Source organism: Hemicordylus capensis, chromosome 5 (assembly GCF_027244095.1).
Source record: "Hemicordylus capensis ecotype Gifberg chromosome 5, rHemCap1.1.pri, whole genome shotgun sequence".
Lineage (NCBI taxonomy): Eukaryota > Metazoa > Chordata > Lepidosauria > Squamata > Cordylidae > Hemicordylus > Hemicordylus capensis.
Window position 1 is genome coordinate 240,602,280 of NC_069661.1, and position 22,970 is coordinate 240,625,249.

General features: G+C 46.4%; 1 protein-coding gene across 5 annotated transcripts in view; it reads left to right on the top strand.

Annotated features, from left to right (window-relative positions):
• Window positions 1-22,970, top strand: part of PTPRO (protein tyrosine phosphatase receptor type O) — a 212,254-nt gene that overhangs the window by 185,756 nt on the left and 3,528 nt on the right. For all 5 annotated transcript variants that reach the window (XM_053257391.1, XM_053257392.1, XM_053257393.1 and 2 more), the window contains 8 exons: window positions 1,560-1,641; window positions 2,483-2,573; window positions 6,896-6,972; window positions 10,085-10,219; window positions 10,503-10,625; window positions 11,633-11,787; window positions 14,854-14,989; window positions 20,913-21,033. In XM_053257391.1, the coding sequence (XP_053113366.1) occupies window positions 1,560-1,641; window positions 2,483-2,573; window positions 6,896-6,972; window positions 10,085-10,219; window positions 10,503-10,625; window positions 11,633-11,787; window positions 14,854-14,989; window positions 20,913-21,017 (904 nt within the window). In that variant the 3' untranslated portion in view covers window positions 21,018-21,033. The remainder of the gene's footprint in view (window positions 1-1,559; window positions 1,642-2,482; window positions 2,574-6,895; window positions 6,973-10,084; window positions 10,220-10,502; window positions 10,626-11,632; window positions 11,788-14,853; window positions 14,990-20,912; window positions 21,034-22,970) is intronic.

Here is a 22,970-nt window from a genome sequence, read left to right on the forward strand (position 1 = left end):
TAAACTCCAGTTTCACGTTGCGTGCGAATGTAGCCAGTACCAAGCCAGGTTGGCTGGTGGCCAGCTGGACTTGAATAGGTCTGAATGACACACCACACAAGAGCATGTGCACCACAGGAACCACTGCTTCCTACTCCAGGACTTGGTACAGACTTTTGGCAAGTTATGTGAACCCACCCTCTGCTTGATTGGCTGCAATTTGTGGAAGGCAGAAAAACTGGCAATACTCTAATGGCATTTCAGATGTTTTTCAGCACCAGGCGTCACCACTGGGGGGGGGGGAGGGGGGACGTGGGGCTGCTAGTTTAAGTGGCAAACATACATCTCCCATCATGTCTGGTTCTGGCTTCATGCAGCAGTAAGAGGACAGAAGCTGGTATCCTGAGTAGTACTGAATAGTACTACTCAGGAGTTACTCTAAAGGACTACTTAGTTTCAATAGGAATTTCACTGAATAATTTAGTCAAGATGTCAGCCAGTGTTTTCTTTTGCTACTGCTGTTTCTGTGTGGCATTCCCTCTTGTTATTTGAGGTGAGGTAGGACTCCATAAACCTCTGAAGTTCTCTTCCCCAGAGACCCCTAAAAACCTGCTGCCCAACTTGATCTTTTTAAGAGACAATGACCAGGGCTGAACTTAGGGGTTGGTAGAGTCGTGTACCTTCCAATGCCCAGTTTTGCAAAGGGGCCACCACCAAGTGTCCCCTGGCCCCTCACCATTATCTGTTCCCTTTCCTGCCTGTTCCTTCCCATTGGCCAAGAGGGGGCACGCAAGCACATGGTGGGCGAGGGATAGCTTCCACAGGCTGCCAGTTCTCTCCCTGTCAACTGAATGGTGGTGAGCAGAAGCAAAGAGGAGGGGGCCCACACTGTGGGAAGCCCCCCCTCCACAAGGTTGCCTTACCCAAGGGCCACTCCGAAACCTGGAGCCAGCACTGACAATTACATCTAAGCAAGAGAAATTGTGTGGTTTCTGCTTAATCTTTGCAGCAGATACTGCACGATAAAAATGTTTCCTGATTGGTAGAAAATTAGCCATTGGGGGAAAATCCATTATCTCTAGTTAGCGATTCCAACAGGGCTTGCTTTAGTTAATAATGACAAAGTGTGAAGAACCTCAAGAACCTATCTCTTATCAGTTCCGTTCCCTTCTCTCAGCACGGAGCTCTAATGACAGTTGCTAATTATGCACTGGATCATTAATGCTAACAGGTAAACAGGAGTAATTAACTGTTGATAAGAGACAAGTTCCTTGGGGGGTGGTGCTTCAAGGAAACGGAAAAAGGAATGTGTGTACACGCTTCAGTCTTTGCAAATTAGAACACGATAATTAGGCAATAGAGAGTGCTTGGGTCACCTTCATTTTTTTCCAGGGTATAAAGCTAACAAATGAGGGCAAGTTTACATGATGGCCAGTCAAAAGTTAGTTGTGACTGAGTTCAGGGGTGGCCCAAGCGGTGCTTAATGGAGTGTTTGACTGTGGCTTCCCTCCAGTGCCTGATCACCAGATGATGGTTTTTATGAATGACAGATGTTCCCTGTATGTTTGTGTTTTTCAAAGCCCTGTCCAGCTGGATGACTTTGACAGCTACATCAAGGATATGGCGAAAGATTCCGACTACAAGTTCTCTCTGCAGTTTGAGGTAAGTCTCCATTTGGGTACTAACTAGCTTGCTAGTTGAACTCTTACTTTGTGCAGAATTTCCTCGAGGAAATAGATAAGGTGTTTGTTTTTGTTTTTCAAATTTGTAGACCACCCTAAACTCCCATCTCTGGGCAGTTTATAAGAACATAAAGCAGATTACAAATAAACCTTAAAATGATTTAAAGCCCGCAGTCCAGTTAAAAGGCTTGGGTGAAAAGAAATAAGTCTTTAGAGACTTTTTTTCAAGTAGTCAGAGATGTGGAGGCTCTTCAACTATTTAGTTTCACACATTATGTTCAACACACATTCAGTCTGTGTTTATCGTACCCACATACAGCCCAACCACTAGCTGTACCTGCATTTGAGAGGGTCTGTACCCAGGTTCACTTTTAAAAAGAATGCATGTCTGCAAAAGAACATGTGCCTGTGTACAAACACCTGTACTCATGTGCAGTGTGATGTCTGAATAGTGTTGTGGTCCATCCGTCCGTCCATCTATCCCTCCTCTGCTAACTGTGGCATATTTTAAAAATGGCGGCTCTCATATTTATCTATGGGTGTTATGCTGGGTTACAGAGACAGTTGCTCCTATGGGGGAGCAACTGTCTCTGTAACCCAGCATAACATCTCTCCACTGACTGTTGCTGGTGTTACTTTCTAGAATATGAGCCCTTTATGGAAAGGGAACCATCTTCTTTCCATTATTCTTTTTTCCTGTGTGAACCGCTTTGAGAACTTTGCTGCTGAACAAGGGTATATAAATAAATAAATGATGCTGTTTGTATGTATAATAAGCTCAACAGGTGTCTCCCCCTTTCCCCATTTTGTGTCATGTGCAGGAGCTGAAGCTTATTGGGTTGGATATCCCTCACTTTGCTGCTGACCTTCCCATGAATCGCAGTAAAAATCGCTACACTAATATCCTACCTTGTAAGTTATGATGCGGGGATTGTGTCCATTTTGCATTCTTGCTTGTGTGTAACACTGCTTCCAGGCATTGGGCACTGGGCACTGTTCTGTGACATAATGGCTGGTCTGAGTGTGCCAGAGACTAACACTACATACTGAGACCTCTATATCAGATATGCATAAACCAAACAGAGCCCCGCCAAACTATTCAAAGGCCATTTAATAAATAATATAATAGGCACAACTAATGGGAAGAAATACATAGTTACAAAATGCACCTAGTATCCTGAATTCCCCAATCCCAAACTAAAGTACACAGAGCTGGAAATACATTCAGCATAAGGTGGTACAATGAATCAGTTCATTTGTCAGAAATCCACACGCGCAAAGGATAGACTCAATGTATTCCAATGGAAATGTCTGAGTGCGCATCTTCATTTCTCACAGTTGTCCCTTTAAAATGCAACTCCGTGACGTTCTTCACATGTGACTCTTTACCCACCCAACACAGAATGTGTCCAGAGGAAGGGGGCATGCACGCTGACCATCCCCTTCACTACCAGGAAATGCCCTGGCCACACACCTTGATATCTATCTGTTTAATGTTGGTGTGAAGGAGCTCTGGAAGCGTGCTGGCCCATAACCTGTTGGGAATTCTCTCTGGTAGGAGAAACCTTTTTTCATTATAGCAAAGTGCACAGAGGCACAACACAGCAGAATTTAGTTAGGCATGCGTGTATGCTGAGAATAAAGTAACTTGGAGCCAGTTCATAGTTTCAAATCAATATAAATGATATTTATTAGAGAACTCCATTCTGGATAGGAAAGTGAGGAGTTAGGATCTCTAATCTATCTATCTAGCTGGATGCAGATGGATTCTGCATCTCTGCACACATGGTGCAGGAAAGAGGAGCTTGCATGTTGCAAGATAGAAGGAAGGGAAGAGAAGGGAGAGAGGAAGGAAGTGGTTGGAAGGAAGGAACTCCCTAAGATTAGCAATCTACATATCAAAGGGATAGTGTCAGAGCAGCAGAGAGGGGATGACCAATTTCTTGACCCTCTAGCCCTCTAACTCACTAGTCTGTCCTCCTTTGTCACTGAGACAAGAAACAGCGTATAGTCCTTCACTTCCAACACACAGTTCATCCATTTGGCAACTCTGGGATGACCAAAATAACTGACTGCACAGTGAAATCAAAGATTCTGGATGGGAACGGGAAAAGATTGTATCTGCATTTTAAAATAATGACTGACCTATAGACTAATGTGGTGCTTGTGGATGTCTAACAAAAAAAGGCTGCACATCCACAAGAAGACTGCACAGCTGTGGAAGATCCCAAAGTTGTCCTCTTGCACAAATATTCCCTGTAGCTTATATGGTTGGAAGAAGGGGTTTCCCAGCAGGAGGCACAGCACAGATTGCACACCTTGTTGCACAGAAACAAGGATGCTTGCACTAGTCTGGAATGCAGGTTCCTGATATAGCGGAGCTAGCCAGCACAACATCCATGCGCTTATGCAACATACTTGTGAGCTGGTCTTGTGGTCCTGTCTTCTTTGCTAAGCAGGTTCTGGCTCAGTTTGCATTTGGATGGGCGACTGCATGTGAGCACTGTAAAATATTCCCCTTATGGGGTGTGTACAGAACCGGGTGTGGCAGTGCAGTTCGAATTCGAACCAAACCCCTGATCTATGAGCCGGTTCTGTCGAACTGGCTAGCAGTCCGGTCCATTCAGTCGAACCAATGCGGTTTGACCCAGTTTGAGGGCTATACTTGTAATGGGGAATCTGATAAGGATTCCCCTTTACAAGCAAAGGAGAACTCTGCTTTTAAAAGGATTCCCCATTTAAAGGGGAACACAAATGGCCTCTGTGCATGCATGGAGGTCATGCAAATGGCCTCTGCATATCTGCAAAGGCCAGCATTGGGCCGTCAATGGCCCACACTGCTGCGGGGGGAGTACCAGTGGGGTTTAGAGGACTTTTTGTCTTGTCACCACCAAAGCTGCTAAGATGCCATCTCGCCGCCCCTCCTGGTCACCCTTAGAACCCTTTTAAAGGCAGGGTTCCCCTTTGCTTGTAAAGAGGAATCCTCAATGGATTCCCCTTTACAAGCATAGCCTCAAACTGGGTCAAACTAGTCCACATCGGACTGGGCCTGGTCTGGTTCAAACTTGGGCTGGCCACCTTTTTTTTTTTTTTTGGCCAGTCTGGTTCCAGTTTGAACTGGTTGAACGGAGCCAGTTCGAATCAAACCCGGTTCGATTCGAACTGGTTCCGCACACCCCTATTCTCTCAGGAGATGGGGCCACAGCTCAGTGGAAGAGCAACTGCTTGGTACGCAGAAGGCCCTAGGGATCTCTGGCATCTCCAGGTAGGCCTGGGAGCTACGCCTGCCCGCAGCCTAGGCGAGTTGCTGTCAGTCAGTGTAGACAATACTGAGCAAGATGGACAAATGGTCTGACTTGGTATAAGTCAGCTTCCTATATTTCTGCGTTTTGCAGTGTTGGTCTGGATGTCAGCCATAGCACGTTCATCATTGTCAGTGTCAATCCCTTGAATAACCTTTTGCTGTCCCATGAGAGAGGCAAGGGGTTCAATTGGCAAACCTAGACTTAAGGAGGCCTCAAGAGACCCCTGTGTAATATCCCTTTCTAGTTTAAAGGGACCTGCAGGATCCTCATTGTGGAGAACACACTTGAATGTGCTCCTAATTTGAGGAGGGGATAAGAGAAGAAGCAAGGCTAGTTGTGGGAGGAGGAACACAGAGAGGTGCTTCACACAATTAGTGTGAAGTGCCATTAGGGTTTGTGCGGGGAGCCGTCCCTGGGCAGCCGGATCAGCCGCCCACAAGATTGCCGGCTCCATCATGGAGCCTGCAGGGGCAGCGGGGATCAAGAGCCGGCCGGCTCCCGGAAGTCCCAGGATGCCTTGCATGAGTGTGCGGGACATCCTGGAGAGACCCCTGAGGCTGGGAGGCTTGTTGGAGCCACCCAGTGCAGGTCTCCTCGAGAGTCGTCATGGCGCGGCGCCTCATGACTGCAAAAACATGGTTAACGGAGTGAGTGCTCCGTTAACTGTGTTTAAGGGGAGGGGTTCCTAGGTGGGCTAGCTGCCATGGAACCACCGGGCTTGTGGGTAAGCCCGGCAGTTCTAGCAATCACTACAAACCGGGCTGGGCTCCCTTAGCCCGATTTCTAGTGATTGTCAGAATAGCCTCAGAGAGTGAGTGAGAGTGAGCCCTCAGCCTGACTAGGAACTTTAATCTGATTCAGACATGCGAGTGGTCACATGCATGACTATTTGAAATGCACCCACAAAGAGATTAGTTATCTCCATCTATTTCAGAGCTCCTCCCTTTGATTAAAGGCTTGTTGGTTAAAATTAACAGGCCAGATTGAGTAGGTTGCATCCTGGCAAGAAGTAGAGGATACTGGGGATACAGCCAGTGTGCATGCGTCTTGCTTGGACCATTGCGCTGCATGGGCAGGGAAGGAGAAACAGAGCCCTGGGGAGGCACATCCATGCATGTCCCCTTAAAAGCAATGCAGTCAAATATGTGCAATTAATTCTGAGCACAGGAGCTTAATCTACACATGGATTATAAAACATGTGAGCTGATTTTCACACATTTGAATGAAAAGTCTATGCTTTTCCTGGAATGAGAAATCTGTAGGTTTTAACATGACATTTTTATTTTGAAAATGCAAGCATGGAGAAAACCGCACATTACCAGAAAGTATAGCTACAACGGAAAAGAAAATGGGGGTGGGGGAAACTCCACTGATTCCAAGTTGCAGGAATCCTACTGATGAACATAAAGCACTTATGCATAAAACAGTGTAAAGAAATTATTAATAAGTGCTATCTTTAAAATAACAAATAAGCAAGGAAACAAAAAAAAAAATCCAACTTCATAATCAAAGCTATATCCTTAAAGCCTAGAAAGAGTACGCATCTGTGTGTGCCTGGAATATTTTAAGAATACTGAAAGAGGCTTAGTTGCTTTTTTCCTTTCTTTGATAGGACACACATTTGTTAGCAATGAATATGTTTAAAAACCAATTCTACTCTGCAACATGAGTTGCCTTTGTGGGTTTAATGAGCTCCAAGAGACCCAAAGGGAAGGATTCTTATGGGTAGCAGTAATGAAGGTGTTTCCACACCGTACATAGTTGTGGATTTTCTGAAGCATTCATTAAGCTGGCCCGCCTGCAGTCCTGGTTTCTCCCAAATGTGTGCAAATTTATGCTAAGCTTTCAGAAGTTTAATTAGGAACTGTCCAATTGGTTTGTGAAGAGCCTCTAAGCTCAATTCACCTTTCAATGTTTTTCCTGTGGCAGATGATTTCAGCCGTGTTCGATTGGTTTCGATGAATGAAGAAGAAGGCTCCGATTACATTAATGCCAACTATATCCCTGTAAGTTACTTGGATTCAAATCAGCAAAAGGATAATGATGATGATTAATATTTGTTAAGGGAATTCTAGATAGAGTGTGAATAAGATATAAGCCTTTTGACAGAGTGAATATTCTCTACATATATAAAAACTTAACTTTTTAACTAGGCTTGAGCCCGAAACATAAGTCGGTGTCGACTCGAAGCAACCACATAGATAGATTCTCACCAGGGTGATCTGTCTTCAACTTGGCCTTTATGGCCTCTCACTGGTGCATTCATTGCTGTCCATCAACGAGTCCATCCACCTTGCAGCTGGTTGTCCTCTTCTTCTCTTTCCTTCAACTTTTTCCAGCATTATGGACTTCTCAAAGGAGCTGGATATGCGGGGAAATGTTTGTAAATCATATAATGCATTTCAATAAAAAAACATAATTAAAATTGTTAATAGCAAAAACAACAACAACACAAATCCTTAACTTTGGCTGACAGTCAAGCTAGGACTGCTGCATCAGTGCCTGACATCCATACTAGTGCTATGCCATTGTGCATGGGGAGATATCTGACTGTCTCACTTTCCCTCTGAAGACCATTGGGCCTCCTGAAAATATGTCTCTGAGGGTCACACACCCCTCAGTGACATATTTTGAGAAGCACAGTGGGATTCAGAGGGAAGGGGAGACTGGCAAAAATTGCTCTTCCTCCCTTATGCAATGGTGTGACTATGGACTGCAAAGACATTGCTACATCATTGCAGTGCTAATCTGAATGTGAGCCATTGAAGCTATTCTCATGATCACTGAAAAGCAGGCTAAGGGAGCTTAGTCTGCTTTCCAGGGATCATGGGAACCAGCGAGCTCGCAGTCGAGCCGGTGCTCCCAAGGCGGCTACCCCGCCTAATCACCCCTTCCTTTAGACAAGGTTAACAGAGCAAGCGCTCCGTTCACCTTATCTTTTTGCTCGTGTTTTGCTGCGGCACATGGTGACACATGAGTAGACCCCCAACCGGGAGGCTGCAAGCAGCCTCTCGGGCTCGGGGGTCTCTTCAGGATGCCCCACACGTTTGCATGGGGCATCCTGGAATTTCCGGGGGCTGCACGGCCCCTGATCCCCGCAGGCTCCGTGATAGAGCCAGCAGTCGTGTGGGTGGCCGATGCAGCTGCCCAAAGGCTGCCTCTTGATAATCTGCGGGGAGAGCGGGCTAAGTGTCCCAATTCAGCATGACCATGAAGAGAATGGGGTTGCAGAGATTGTGGGGCAGGTTTATGCAGATTGGCCTGGTTTTTGAAAGTCTGTGGTCTCTTGAGGCAGGAAATAAACTCCAGCCCACCCTAAGGGTGTCCCTGATAATACACAATCTCGCACATAAGGGCAAAACTACACCTCCTGAGGGCTGATACAGAATTCCCAACCCAGCATCCGTCTCTTAATGCAAATGTGGGGCAGTCCAAATGAACTGAGAGGGCACCCTCAAACACTGCCCGGAATCCTCTGCAAAGTGCAGATGCTCCGTGGCCGCTCCACAGCAGAAAAACAAATGTGGAAAAGATTCCCTAAAGATGGGCACCCATATACTGCACAGTGATACATGGGGAATAGAGCACCACCCTTTCTGCTCCATGTCTATGAATATGCACCCTACTGTTGCAGAACAGAGTATTTCTACTCTGCGTGAAAGTTGTGCAAATGCAGTTGCGCACTGTACATTTCATATCACACAACTGCATTTGTGCAACTTTTAGACAGAGTGGAACTGCCCTGTTCTGCAACAGCACAGGAAGGGCTCTACCTTCCACATATCACTGTGCAGTATGTTGGAGGAATAGCTCCCTATCCTGTGTGATACCTTGCAGATCTCACCAGCCCCGTGATATCAATTCTTTACCACTGCCACCAAGTAGACTTTTTTTTTTTTCTTGCTATGGTTGGGTCTACTAAAACAGTTCCTAGTGCTGTCTCAGGTCCTGATCACAGTTATAGACTTGGGGTTCAATCCAGCCTGGTTCTTCTGCAATTTCAGCCCTTATCAGAGAGTCTCCATTCTATGTAAGTGATTTTGATAATTGCTATAGCCTCAACACTGACTCTCTCAGTCTTAGCTAGGAAATCTTCTACAGGACTCAGCTCCTTCCCTTGGACAGGACTCAGCTCCTGCGATTCTCCAACTTGTAGTTTCTTGACTGCACTGCTTGTTTTCCTCGATTCTTAGCTCCGACTTGCACACTCTGATCTCCAAACTGAACTGAGCTGTGCTAAAAGCGACCACCTCTTATACACATTTTTTGCTTAACAGTTTTTTTTAAACAATCCAATCAGTGTAACTTCAGTCCGCTCCATTTTACAAAATGCGACCAATTATATCCAAGTTCCCTTTCCCTCCAAAATTCACTCAGTAGATTGCATCATCTTTAACTGAATCTTGCTTGAGCAGAAGCCATGAACTTTTGACCCTGCCAGTTCTCTTTGGCTACCATATTAACACAGAAATCCGATTCACAATAATGAAGTAGGTTAGGAATATTAAAGCTATTCACAATATTAGGACTAATTTACAAAAACCAAAAGATCTAGGCCTCATTCCTTCACAGTTGGTGACAATGCCTGAAAACCATCTCTCTTGGAATAGGACATCCAATGAGGTGTTAATTCTTTCTTATAGACATGTCTACCATGCTTTTCTTTGCTAAAATAGCACAAAGAGAGCAAGTAGCATAACAGCGAACATCAGAGAGCCAGCAAAAGCAAAGTGAAACAAAACATAACTGAAGCCTACTGAAATGATCGTCTTTGGAGAATGGCAAGAAATAAGGAAACTGGGAGGGAAATAGATCTCGTGGGACATAGAGTTCCATTCTAACTGCCACTCTGGAGACACTTAGTCTTAGCACATGGGTTTTAATCCGACGATTTGTTGGGTACTATTGGTAAAACTTTGCAGCTCAGCCCATTCTTCCCCCCAGGGAAAGTCAGAGTACTTGGCTATAAGGGCAACAGGTATAAGAAAAACTGTATGGGTGATATTGCCTCTGACTTGCAAAATACTTGTAGATCTCCCATATGTTTGAGGAAAATCCCCTGCTCTCGAATGCCTGCCGAAAGCCATAATAGTTATCACAATATCTTTTCTCATGTAGGGTTACAACTCTCCGCAGGAGTACATTGCAACCCAGGGGCCACTGCCAGAGACACGGAATGACTTTTGGAAGATGGTACTCCAGCAGAAATCGCAAATCATTGTTATGCTTACACAATGCAATGAGAAAAGAAGGGTATGTTGTGGAATGCGCTGTGGCTATCAGAGAATGGAGGAGGTTGAACTTGAAGTCCATGTAGGCTAGTAGTCTGGTTCCTGCTGTGGTCAGCCAGACGTTCTGAATATTCACAAGTAGTGCCATAATGTTTAGAATTATCTCCTTTGCCCAATCTTCTTTTAATTAAACAGACATACATCTCTCTGTGTGGATGTCCCTCCTTTGACCTAAAGTTCTGCTGAGTTGCTTGCCAAGTTTTTCTTGAGTCTGTGTGAACTTCTGATTGTCTTTTCCCTTCCAGGTAAAATGTGATCACTATTGGCCTTTCACAGAAGAGCCGGTTTCATATGGGGACATCACAGTGGAGATGCTGTCTGAAGAAGAGCAACCAGATTGGGCATTTAGGAATTTCAGAATCAGCTATGTAGGTCCCTGTAAATGGCCTCCCATTACTACTACCCCAAATATTTGTATACTGCTGTCAACAAAAAAAAAAATTCTCAATGCAGTTTGTATAGAAAAAATTAACAAAGATTGGTCCCTGTCCCCAAAGGGCTCACAATCTTAAAAGAAGCATAAGGTAGATACCAGACAGCCACTAGAGAGTTGCTGTGCTGGGGCTGGGTAGAGTCTAGGGATGTGCACGAAATGGTTGCTCTCCCCTTGCTAAATACAAGAGAATCGTCACTTTTTAAAGTGCCTCTTTGCACTTTAAAAAAAATAAATCCCAGAAGCCCCCGTTGAAGGGAGGCTGCATCATCATGTAATGTCAGTCTAGGAATCTTCTGCAGAGGAATGTCTGCCACTGGCCACCAGAAGAAGTACTACTGGATCAGTGAGATCCACCCCACAAATTTTGTTCCTCACACCCCTGAAAATTGTTAGAGGTTTTGGCCTCCCTTTCCCCACTGGGCCCCCTAATTTCAAGGTGAAAATGGTCACATCTTTAATGTTGATGGCCGTGCTGTTATTGTAACGCCTTCAGCTAATCCAAGAGATTGAACTCTTCATTACCTCTGAACCAAGAAAATACCAGTTCTTTGTTATATAATATTTATAGGTTAAATATTCTCTTTTTGTGTGTGCTTTTATTAGAGTTCTCTCCAAGATGTCATTGTGACTTCTGTGCACTTCTATGCATGGTTTATTTTCCTAATAATTTCTGAAAATACACATTCCCTCCATCCTTCCCTCCCTCATTTCCTTATATGGGAAGAAAAGACAACGGCTAAAACAATGCTGAAAAAGCAGGAAAGTTGCATTCCATCTTGAATAAATGAAGCTCGTTTAGCTCTCTGAATGTATTTGGAATTTTTTTTTTAAACCACCCTGCACACCTTTTCCGACCAACTTTCTTATATGGTTAGCCTGTGTTGATAGCCACCTGTTTATAAAAACAAAGGCTAATATGTTGATCCTTCTTCCTCCTAGGCAGATGAGGGGCAGGATGTGATGCATTTTAATTACACAGCTTGGCCTGATCATGGAGTCCCTCCCACAAACGCAGCAGAAAGCATCTTGCAGTTTGTACAGATGGTCAGACAGCAGGCAACAAAATGTAAAGGCCCCATGATCATACACTGCAGGTAAACTCTTCATTTCCCCTGTGGATGTCAGAAGGTATTAGCAAAACAAGGGCTGAAGAAGGGTATTGCATCACCTTACACATCTTGATGTATATCAGGGGTTCTCAAGTCCTCAGACGTTGTTGGACTTCAGCTCTCATAATCTCCAGCCACAATGGTCTTCAATGCACCTCAGGTGCACTGGAAATAATTTTATGTATTGAAAAAACTCAGCGTGTGTCAATAAATGTATTTTTCAGGGACACAGAAACCCCATGCACAGTGCACAAAGAAACCTCTATTATGGCCTGAAATAAACTATGCCAGGTGAAACAAAACAACTCCTAGGTTACCTGGTTTCTGTGAAAATGAGTAATTCCATGCTTCACCTTAGAATCTTGCATGATCAGTGCACATGAGCCAGTCTCTCCTGATGCTGCTGCTTTGGTGGCTTCTCATATTTTCGGTTCCTTTATAAATTACACCAAATTCTGGGCATTCATTGCATGTCGGCATTCAAATCTGAATGCTGACCTTCCAGTTGGATTTGGTCAAAAAGCTAGAGAAACACTGGTATGGATGGTGATGATCACCTTGATGTGATTGTGTCAGCATGAAGTTTTCTGAAAAGTAAGGAAACTGATATCAGGCCTGTTGGACACAGAGAAATATTTGCCTCAGAAGCTGCTTTGGACACTTGGAGGGAAGGTTGGTTTGCTTTGCTGTTTTGACAGCAGGTTGTGCTTTGCTTTGGAGGGTAGCGTTGCTCTGCAAGTGAAGCTTCCACCGTTGACAAACATGGGACCTTTGGAAGGTCTTCACCCTGAAAATCAGGGGAAAGGGGAGGAAGGGTAACACCCCCCCCAACTTGTGCCCCTGAGCATCCCCTGTGGGGATTGTCCTTCCTCCCTCTCCCCCTGATTTCCAGGGCCCAGCCCTTCAAAAGGAGCAGAAATTTCCTCCACTGTTTGTCTCCCAGAATCCTTCTAAAGCAAGGCCAAGCAGATCCAAAGCAGAGTTGAAGCTTCAGGCCGTTTTGCTTCACTTTGATCTGTTTCAGACAGCTACTTCAAATCCAAAGCAAAGTGCTCCGATTTGCTTTGGGTTCAAATAAACATCCAGAGCACTGCACAGCCTTAAAAGAAATAGTCTCTTTTAGGGCACCCACAAAACTAATCTGAGACAGCCAGCAATGTGGAAATGCTGAAGTTAGCCAGTTTGGGGATGTTAACTATTACATACACACTGAATGGAGTAGTCATAGTCAATCCAAGACATTCAGTGTTATGTGCTGCCATATGTTCATTCTGGCATAGCTTGTATCTTCAACATTCTTTGGCCAAGGGCTTCATCATAACTGTCAGCTGCCCTGTAGTTGCAGGAGCAGGGAAGAGGAAACCTGGGTCCCACCTTCTGGGCAGGGGCCCAAGGATGGCTGGAAATGGGTGCCCGCTCCCTCCTAGCCAGAACTTCCTTGCGAGAGCTGGCTGCTCTGCCATAGGCCAGTGGCTATTTTGGAATGCTTTAAGGGGAAGCTCTGTTGCTTTGTTGTTGGGCTTTTACCCTTTTCAGAAATGATAGAGTTGTAGAGCTTCCCAGTACCCTTGGGATATCAGCAGGATTTGAACAGGAAATAAATAGATTAGGTTATAAATAAATAGGTTAGGGAAATATGATGCCGATGCATTGATAAACCACCACAAAGGAACATGATAAGGTTGTATCAAGAATCACTTCATATGGTGCTTTATCAATGTGCAGGAATGCTTGTGAGCATCAGTAAAACAGCACCCAAAGGAGATCTTGAGCCAAACAGAGAATCTCTTCATTTGCTTTTTTTTTTACAGTGTTTTATCAGTGCATACAAGAGGCCGAAAAAGAATGCAAACGAATCCTGCCTTAAATTGCCCATGATCCAGTTCTGGAATTAAGATTCAAAATTATCCTAAGACCTATTCAGACATTAAGCTGTACCTGTGTTCAAATGTGTTTACATACATAGACGTTTTTGTGAAAAGGACTGTACCTGCATTCATTGGGTACAGAATCTGGGTACAGGTCCCCTGAGAGGCAGGATACAGATAGGAAGTGTACAGCGATACCCATGGTCAACATAATGTGTGAATGACTGTATTTGCATACAGATCTGTGTACCTTGTACACAGATTGTATGATGGTTGAATATAACACGTGAAAACATCGTCTCCTGCTAACTGGGCAAAGAGCAGGGGCGTAACAAGGTTGGAGTGGGCCCAGAGACAAAACTTTAAATTCACCCCCCCCCCGTCACTGCCTTCCTCTAAAATTTTTTTTTAAATATTCAGGGAAGCTTGGGTGGGCATTGAGTGGGGGAGACATGTCTTGGGGGGGGCCCTGAGGAAGGTGGCCCCAAGACAACGGTCCTCTTGCCCTATTATAGTTGCGCCCCTGAGAGGCACCTTTCCAAGTGGTGATCCTCTTATTTTTAGCAGGGGGGAAGCAAAGGGCCCTCTTCATCCCCAGTTGCTGGTGTCCATGTATTTTTTTTTTAACTGTGAACCCCTTTGGGACAAGGAACCATATTTTTTGTTGTTGTTGTTGTTTGAAAACCACTCTGAGAACTTTTTCATTAAGAAGTGGTATACTATGGCTGCTGCTACTACTACTACTACACTATTCTAGTGGTAGTAGTAATAGTGTAAGTAAGTCAATGAAAAGGGTTAGGTTAAACCGGAATTCAGGAGAAGTGGAACACATGGCAGAGTGAACTGGGAGACCTATAAAGCAACACGATGAGGTGAATTCTCTCTTCCTTACCAAACATTCATACTTCATGTGTATGCTTAAAATAAATCCTAGGTGAACACATTAAAAAATGTGATGGGTGACACCTTCTTGGCTTACACCAATGCAAGACCTGGGCATCAGCTTCTTTTTGCAGGGAGCCTAGACCGCACTGTACTTGGAAAATGCATGAGGCTGGCCATCTGCAGCATACATTATATACCATGATTAAGCAGGATCCTTTCCCAGAGAATGGAGATTCATCACAATCAAGCACATTCTTTGGTCCATGCAACAGCTTGCATAATTATGTATGTTTTGCAGTGCCGGCGTGGGACGGACAGGAACGTTTATAGCACTGGATCGGCTCTTACAGCATATTCGCGATCATGAGTTTGTAGATATATTGGGGCTGGTGTCCGACATGCGGTCTTATAGGATGTCCATGGTACAAACAGAGGTATGGCTTTCAGTTGTATATGTTTCGAAGGACTGGGCTTGGTGATACTTTCTCCATGCTTGGTTGGGAGTGGGAGGAAGAGTACACCTTACCTCCCCACACACCTGATGCTTCTGCTCTGCCTCTGCTGCTGCTGGTCGTCCACACAGGGATACAGCATTTTAACAATACCTAAATGCATAGAATGCAATACATGTAGGCCCACTGGACATGATCCACTTCCATCAGGGAATCGACAATGTGATAAGAGCCTACAGGCATTGAACGGTAACTGCATAAGCCCCACTGCAGTGGGAATGGGATTCCTTTCACAACTTTCGTTTTGCGTGAAGAAACAGCCATTTTATAGTGGAGAAGAAGATCTGGTTCGAAGTTTCTCCTACCATTGAGAAGAGAAAGTTTACTGAATAATGGGCCACAGTAGCAAGCTCTCCCCCTGGCGGTCTTATAACATCATTGCCTTTGGATTTGGGGGGAAAAACCACCAAGTGCCTAGATTAGGGAATAGCACTGAAAGCAGTGAAAGAAGTAGGTTAAACACTTAAGATCACTAATGCTGCAGTCCTCCTCACTGAAGAGTGATTAATTTCCAAGTAAACATACCCAGAACCAGGCTGCTCATCCTTCTTTACTGCCCTTATTATAGAGACATTTGAAACCCCCAAGCAGGTCAGATAAATTTTACTTCTCTCTCCTTTTGTCAGATCATGAATCAGGGTAGTACCCTCCACCTAGCACCATTTCAGAAACATGATGATTAATTAAATCTTCCAGCCAAGATTAGATTGTGGGATGATTCAAATTTAAGACACTATAGTATTCTACAACAACAGCAAATATTTATATACCACTTTTCAACAATAGTTCCCGATGCAGCTTACATAGGAAAGAAAGAAGGATCCCTCTCCCTAAAGGGCTCACGATCTAGAAAGAAGGATCCCTGTCCCCGAAGGGCTCATGATCTAGAAAGAAACATGAGATAGACACCAGCAGCAGTCAATGGAGGAATCCTGTGCTTGGAGTGGATAGTGTATTCTTCTGTTTCTGTCGTATAAAGGTTCTTCTTATTGGTGGTTGTTTTATTTTGTGCTGGTTTATGGCTGTAACAGTAAACTAAGCTAAAGCGGCTCATCCTTAGAAAATCAGGATTCCTTTGATACTGACAGAACGTCCTACCAGCAATCACTTCCTTTTCTGGCTTCTGAGTTTTTCTTGGCCACCAGTTTCAAAGATTTCCCTAAAGCCACGAGTGCCAGAAACTTGGCTTTATAACTTGAATCTCAGAGTGCCTGCCAGCTCTTACACTAGGGACATGTTGAATTCTGACAACTCAGGCTAATCGGGTACTTCTTTGTGGGCCATGTTGCACTTTACAGCAACAGACCCCTTTACAGACACGTGACCCCTCTCTTCTCTCCCACCTGCTGCCAATGTAGGCTAGGCCTCTGTGGTGTGAAGCCTCCTTGTGTCGCAGACAGGAGTGCTGTCACGTAGGATGCAGTTCCTTTCCCCTTATCGGTGCCTTCCACTTGCTTGCGTAGCCCTCAATTAGTTTTTCTTGACACGGCCCAGCTAGTAGCTCCTGTGCGGCGTCCAGGGCCCTGCTGCCTGCCAGCTGGCCTGTCCCCCGGTTGCATTGGCAGGCCTTCACCCCCTCCTCTCCCTCGCGCTTCCTCTCTCTCTCTTTCGCACATACGCCCAGCAGGCAGCAGGGCTTTGTGACGCTCCAGCCAGCTGGATGAGGATTAGAGGACACTCTAAACACAGGCCAGGATCTCACACTCTGGAGCAGGATCAGGGGCACATGTTGCCATGGTTGGCACATTCGAGGAAAGGAGGGGACACCAGGGAGGGAGGGCGGGGGGGAGGCAGGTGCACCGTTTTGATCACCGGAAGAGACATTTCCCAGTCTGCAGCCTGAGCCGTTAGAAAGGACATGCAAATGGGAAGCCAAGGAATCCCAGGGGCTCTGCTTAGAAGAACTCACGAGCATGGATGACCTTTGCACAGGAGAGGAGGGACTTCACGTGGACTCGGCTCCCACGCTTGGAGGGATGGAGGCTTGCTTGCATCCCAGCATTGCCAGACACGGCCAACTGGCAGAGCTCCTGCAGCGTGTGGTTCGGCCCACATGCTCGCTTTAGCTGGCGCACTTTGGCTCTAAAGACACCAAACTTCTGAGGCCTCTTAGATTTTGCGGCTGCTCTTTGAATGTGGCACGTTGAGGTCTGCATTGCATTGGAGGGGTGATGCTTCTGGCACGTGATGGGTCTTGGGTTGTGCTGAGTGTTTGGAGGAGCATTACATTGTGGTGGTGGTCTGGTCCTGGTCAGTTCTCATTCATTGGACGAGGGGGGTGGGGGACAAGTGTCCCTGGGCCATCGGGGTTGGGGCACCCACTGCAGCACCCCCTCCCCAGGGCACCCCTCCTCCTCCCACATGCAGCCGGCGAATGAAGCACTGGCTGGCTGAGAGTGTGAGGCATGGCCTTGTGTTTATTACATTTCTATCCTCCAGAGAGCTCAGGGTGGTGTACATGATTATCGGAGCATTGGAAGCTGCCATATATAGAGTCAGACCCTTGGTCCATCTAGCTCAGTATTTACACAGACTGGCAGCAGCTTCTCCAAAGTTGCAGACAGGAGTCTCTCTCAGCCCCATCCTAGAGATGCCAGGCAGGGAGGGAACCTGGAACCCTTCCAGGCAGGGAGGGAACCTTCCCAGAGCAGCTCCATCCCCTAAGGGGGATAGCTTACAATGCTCACAAATGTAGCCTTCCATTCACATGTAGCCAGGGTGGACCCTGCTTAGCAAAGGGGACAAGTCATGCTTGCTACCACAAGACCAGGTCTCCTTCCCCACACAACAACCCTGCGAGGGGAGGAGAGAGAGTGGCTGGCCCAGAGTCACCCAGTGAGTTCTATGACTAAATGAAGATTTGAACCTGGGTTTCCCCCGCAGTGGGGGAAGTAACCTGCCTAGAGAGCAGGAGGCTGTTGGTTTGAATCCCCGCTGGTGTGTTTCCCAGACTATGGGAAACTCCTATGTTGAGCGGCAACAATATAGGAAGGTGCTGAAAGGCATCATCTCATACTGTGCTGGAGGGGGCAATGGTCAACCCCTCCTGCATTCTACCAAAGTCAACCACATGGCTCTGTGGTTGTCAGGAGTCGACACTGAATTGACATCACAACCTTTCCCCCACTCTGGTCAAAAGTCTTTAACCACATCTTACTCTCTCTGCACCACTCAGCACCCCATGCCAGCATTTTTCATCCTCTGATGAAATTTGAGAACTGCTGCACAATTTACATGTCGGTTTCTGCTGGGGACTCTGGAAGCGAATATGCTGGGAAATGCTCAGGGGTCACCTGCTGGGCAGCTGTGACTGGCTGTGCCTCCTTAGCCCATGTCCATTGCCTCCCAGTGCAGAGCTAGGGGAGGGGGGCCCATGTTCACCCCTCTCCCCGGTGGCCCCTCAGAATGAGGGAGATAAGGAAGGAAAGAGGGAGGGGTGGAGCTGGAGGGCCCTCTGGAGCTTGGGGGCCCGGATTCTTTGAACCCATCCTCTCAATTATAGCTGCGCCCCTGCTTCATGCACATTTGCATGACTAGCCTTAGCAAACATGACTTGTCCCCTTAGCTAAGCAGGGTTCACCCTGGTTGCATATGAATGGGAGACTAGAAGTGTGAGCCCTGTAAGATATCCCCCTCAATGGATAGAGCCTCTCTGGGAAGAGCAGAAGGTTCCAAGTTCCCTCCCTGGCAGCATCTCCAAGAGAGGGCTGAGAGAGATTCCTTCCTGCAACCTTGGAGAAGCCACTGCCAGTCTGTGAAGACAATACTGAGCTAGATAGACCAAGGGTCTGACTCAGTATATGGCAGCTGCCTATGTTCCTCTTCTTACAGACAGATTGATCCAGGGAAAGATGTCCTTATCCCTTGTTGGCCACTAGATGTCAGTGTTATTTTAAGCAGCAGGACCTGGAACATTGTGAATGTTTCAGTAGGAAACCTGAAACCAGCTTGCATTTGCCATTCACCTGGTTTCAGATTTCTTCATGGAATGGAAAATTAGTTGGCCAGGTCCACTGCACAGCGCCTAAGCTTTCTGAGTGAAGCAGGGGCCAATGTATGGAGGTAGAAATGGGCTAGAGGTTTGCCTTTCAAAGGGATCTGAGACTCAGACCAGTCCAATGGTGTCTGAGTTTTGTTACACACCTTACTCTCCACCCAAACTGTAGAAATTAGGGGATGAGATAAATAATGCTGGCCCAAACATTGTTTATTTAAAAATATGTATATCCCACCCCTGTAGTGCTCAGAGCGGCTTGCAACCATAACAGAACAATAAAACAAAACAAAACAATAAAAATGCCATACAGTTACAAACAAAACAGTAAAACAGATAAAGCACTCAACAGTATAAAGTTAATAGACCAGCTTTAAAAAAAAAACAAAAAACCAGTTGAAACTGGATTTTAAAAAATTAAAAACTTTCCATTTTGAACCCAGGACATGTCTCAGTGGAGTGGCAAAATAGTATAGCTCTTCAGAATGCTCAGAGCAGTTAACAGTCATGATCCCAGTAATCTTGATAGCATCCTGTGAGGTACCGCCCAACATCACTGTCCCCACAAGTGAAAACCCAGCTAGGCACTTTCCAGATTAAACCCTACAACTGTGTCACTACGGATCCGCTAAACGTACTTGTGCTTCCTGTGTTGTGACACCGCAGTCCCTGCGCTGACAGCAGGGTGCTGTTCACATTGCCAATGCCACCTTTCGGATTTTATCTTTGCGTTATAGTGCTACAATGTTGTAAGTCCCTTGCAGGAAAATAGCTGTATTTTCCTGTTGTAGGAGTTTGAGATTCTGGGGATTCCTGGGCACTTAGAGGTGCTTCCTAATGTTCTGCTACAGACACTCAGTTGGGGAGGGAGCTGTTCTTGCAGTAGTGAGTATGAATGCCCCCCTTTGCTAAGCAGGGTCTGCCCTGGTTTACGTTTGGATGGATAACTACATGTGAGTGCTGTCTGCTGCAAGATATGCCTCTTAGTGGGTGGGACCCTAGCTCAGTGGTAGAGCACCTGCGTGCTTGAATACAGAAGGTCCCAGGTTGACTCCTTGGCAGCATCTCTAGGTAGGGCTGAGAGAGACTCCTGCCAGAAACCTTGGAGAGTGACTGCCAGTCAGTGTGTAGACAAATCTGAGCTAGCTGGATCCATGGTCTGACTTGATATAAAGCAGCTTCCTATGTTCTTAAGTCTTCAGCCTTATCATGACATAATGAGCAGAGGAAAGGTTAGAAATGTTGCGTTCAACCAGGATGGAGAAGAGCGCTCGTAACATTTGGGGACTGGAGCCGTACGCAGTGGATTTGAGTAGCTTGGGTTAGGAGCCTGATTTTCTCCAGTCTGCAATGTCTGCTAGGGCTATGCAAAGATTCGACTTCGAACCATCAAAGCCGAATCAGCTGCACGTCACCCCTGGCTTCATAGGTTGGCAGCGGCTCCCAGCACTTACCTCCCTGCAAAGTTGTCCTCTCCACAGCACCAGGGAGGGCTGCTAAAGGGGTTTGGAGCTGCTGGAAGCTCCAGTGATATCTTAGAAGGAACATGGGGAGCACTGGGAAATGGAGTCCTTCCCAGTGCTCTCTCTGTAGAGCTCTATGGGGAAAGTGCAGGAAGGACTACATTTCCCAGAGCTCCCCATGCACCTTGCCATGCACCCAAGTTGTCACTAGGGTTTCCCAAGGCTCAGAATCTCAACAGCCCTCTCTGGTGCTGTGGACAGGACAACTCTGCCCGGAGTCACGCACTAGGCCGGTACAATGTGCAGAGATGCTTTAGCTTCGATGCTTCAACAAAGCCGAGTCTTTGCACAGCCCCAATACCTGTTGCCTTCCGTTCTCTTTCCACAGGAACAATACATTTTTATTCACCAGTGTGTGCAATTAATGTGGCTAAAGAAGAAGCAGCAGTTTTGCATCAGCGACGTGATATACGAGAATGTCAGCAAGTCATAATTCCGAGTCACAGGCGGTAAGTTGGGAAAGCCTTCCTTGGTGGCCGTGCTCCAGCTTGACTACACTTTTGCTCTTCCCAGAAGAATGTATTGATAATTAATATCTATTAATGCTCTGGCTTCCATTGGTTGTCACATGTTTTGCCACTGGAGGTTCCAGTCTGGTGAGCCCATGGAGGCAACTCCTACTGCCTCTAAATGTACAAGCACCTGTGCCTGGAGGCTGAGCTCAAATGCTGCAAGCTCCATACTGCAAGCCTGATCAGCAGTTTGTGGGGAGAAAAAACCCACTGATCAGCAGTTTGTGGGGAGAATGGGGAGCAAGACATTTCTCCCCATTGCCACCTCCACAACGAAGAGTTGCTGCTTTTCTAATTGGGCTGGGCTCCCCGCATACAACTCTGGCTATTGCATGACTGTCAAGGCCAATAAACTTAATTTTGAGAATGGAATTTCTGGTGGGTGTGCTGCTTTTGGTGAATCCATTCCTTGATCCAGGCCAGCTTTTGAATGGGGCTTTAGTTACTTGTATTCCAGTCCTGGAGTAGAGGCGGGGCTAACAAACAGCCAGCAGCAAGAGCACTGATAAACAGTCTGCACTTGCCTCTCAGTACATGCTAACTATTTCATTAAACTGTTAATATTCCTGATTCCACTCCACTGCCTTGTCCTTGCATACCACAATGCTTTCCCTTGGATTCTACACAGGGGCAGAGCCACCAATGGGTTCAAAGAACCCGAGCCACTGCCCTCCGGGGCCATGCCTCGCAGCCCCAGACACGCCCCCTGCGTCTGACGTCAGATGCGGGGGGCATTATTTTGCTCCCAAACGGGGCCACACAGCCATGTTTGGGACTGAAATCGGCCCACGCTGCATTGGCAGTGCGGCCGGAGTGATTCTTAAAGGCAGGGAGAGCCGATCCTGGCCTCGCTGCCAACACAGCGGGGCCAATCTCTCTCCCAAATGGGGCCAAGTTGCTCCGGCCCACGCTCCCTAATGCAGCGTGGGCCGATCTCCCTCCCAAACGGGGCTGTGCAGCCCCGTTCGAGAGGGAGACCACGCTCCGCATGGCTAGCTGGCTCCCTGTGTCTTCCATCAGACACGGGGAGCGGGGCCAAGTGGGCGCAGAGGCGGGCTAACACAGGCCTCTGCCAGCTTCCCTCGGCCCCTGATTCTACAGTGGGCTAATCTGATCCCTAATGACATTTTTGAAATATGAATGAAGTTACCAATACATCTCCAAAAAATTTAACCTGTTTTTAAAGATTAATTAGCTTCTGCATCAAAACAAAGTTTTAGGGGCAATGATCCAAAGCTTGCTGGAGTGGGCAGAAGGGGTGCTGAAGCCACCAGGTTCCAGTGGCAAGAATGTAAGAGGCAAGAACAACTCTTAATTAATCTTAAGACCATGATAACTCTTTTTATTGTGGTTATTATGGAACTAGAAAGAGTGCAGAAGAGGGCAATCACAAGGAGGAGGGGGCTGAAGTAACTCCCCTAGGAGCAAAGATTACAACATTTGGGCTCTTCAAAGGTTCCTTCATCTGCTGATTTTGTGCCTCTCAAAGGGATCTGGTGGGCCACTGTGGGAAACAGGATGCTGGATTCAACAGGTCTTGGGCCTAATCCAGCAAGGCTCTTACATTCTTGTTACTGGAACTCCACTCCAGCAAGCACTGGACCTTTGCTCCTAAAACTTTATTTTGATGCAGAAGCTAAGATGATGAACTGTGTGCCGGAAGTCATGGAGGACAGGCCCATCAATGGTTACTAGTCTGTTGGCTATAGGCCACCTCCAGCAGCAAGATGCCTCTCAATACCAGCTGCAGGGGAGCAACAGCAGGAGAGAGGGCATGTCCTGTGGGCTTCTTAGAGGCATCTGGTGGGCCACTGTGTGAAACAGGATGCTCGACTAGATAGACCTTGGGACTGATCCAGCAGGGCTGTTCTTAT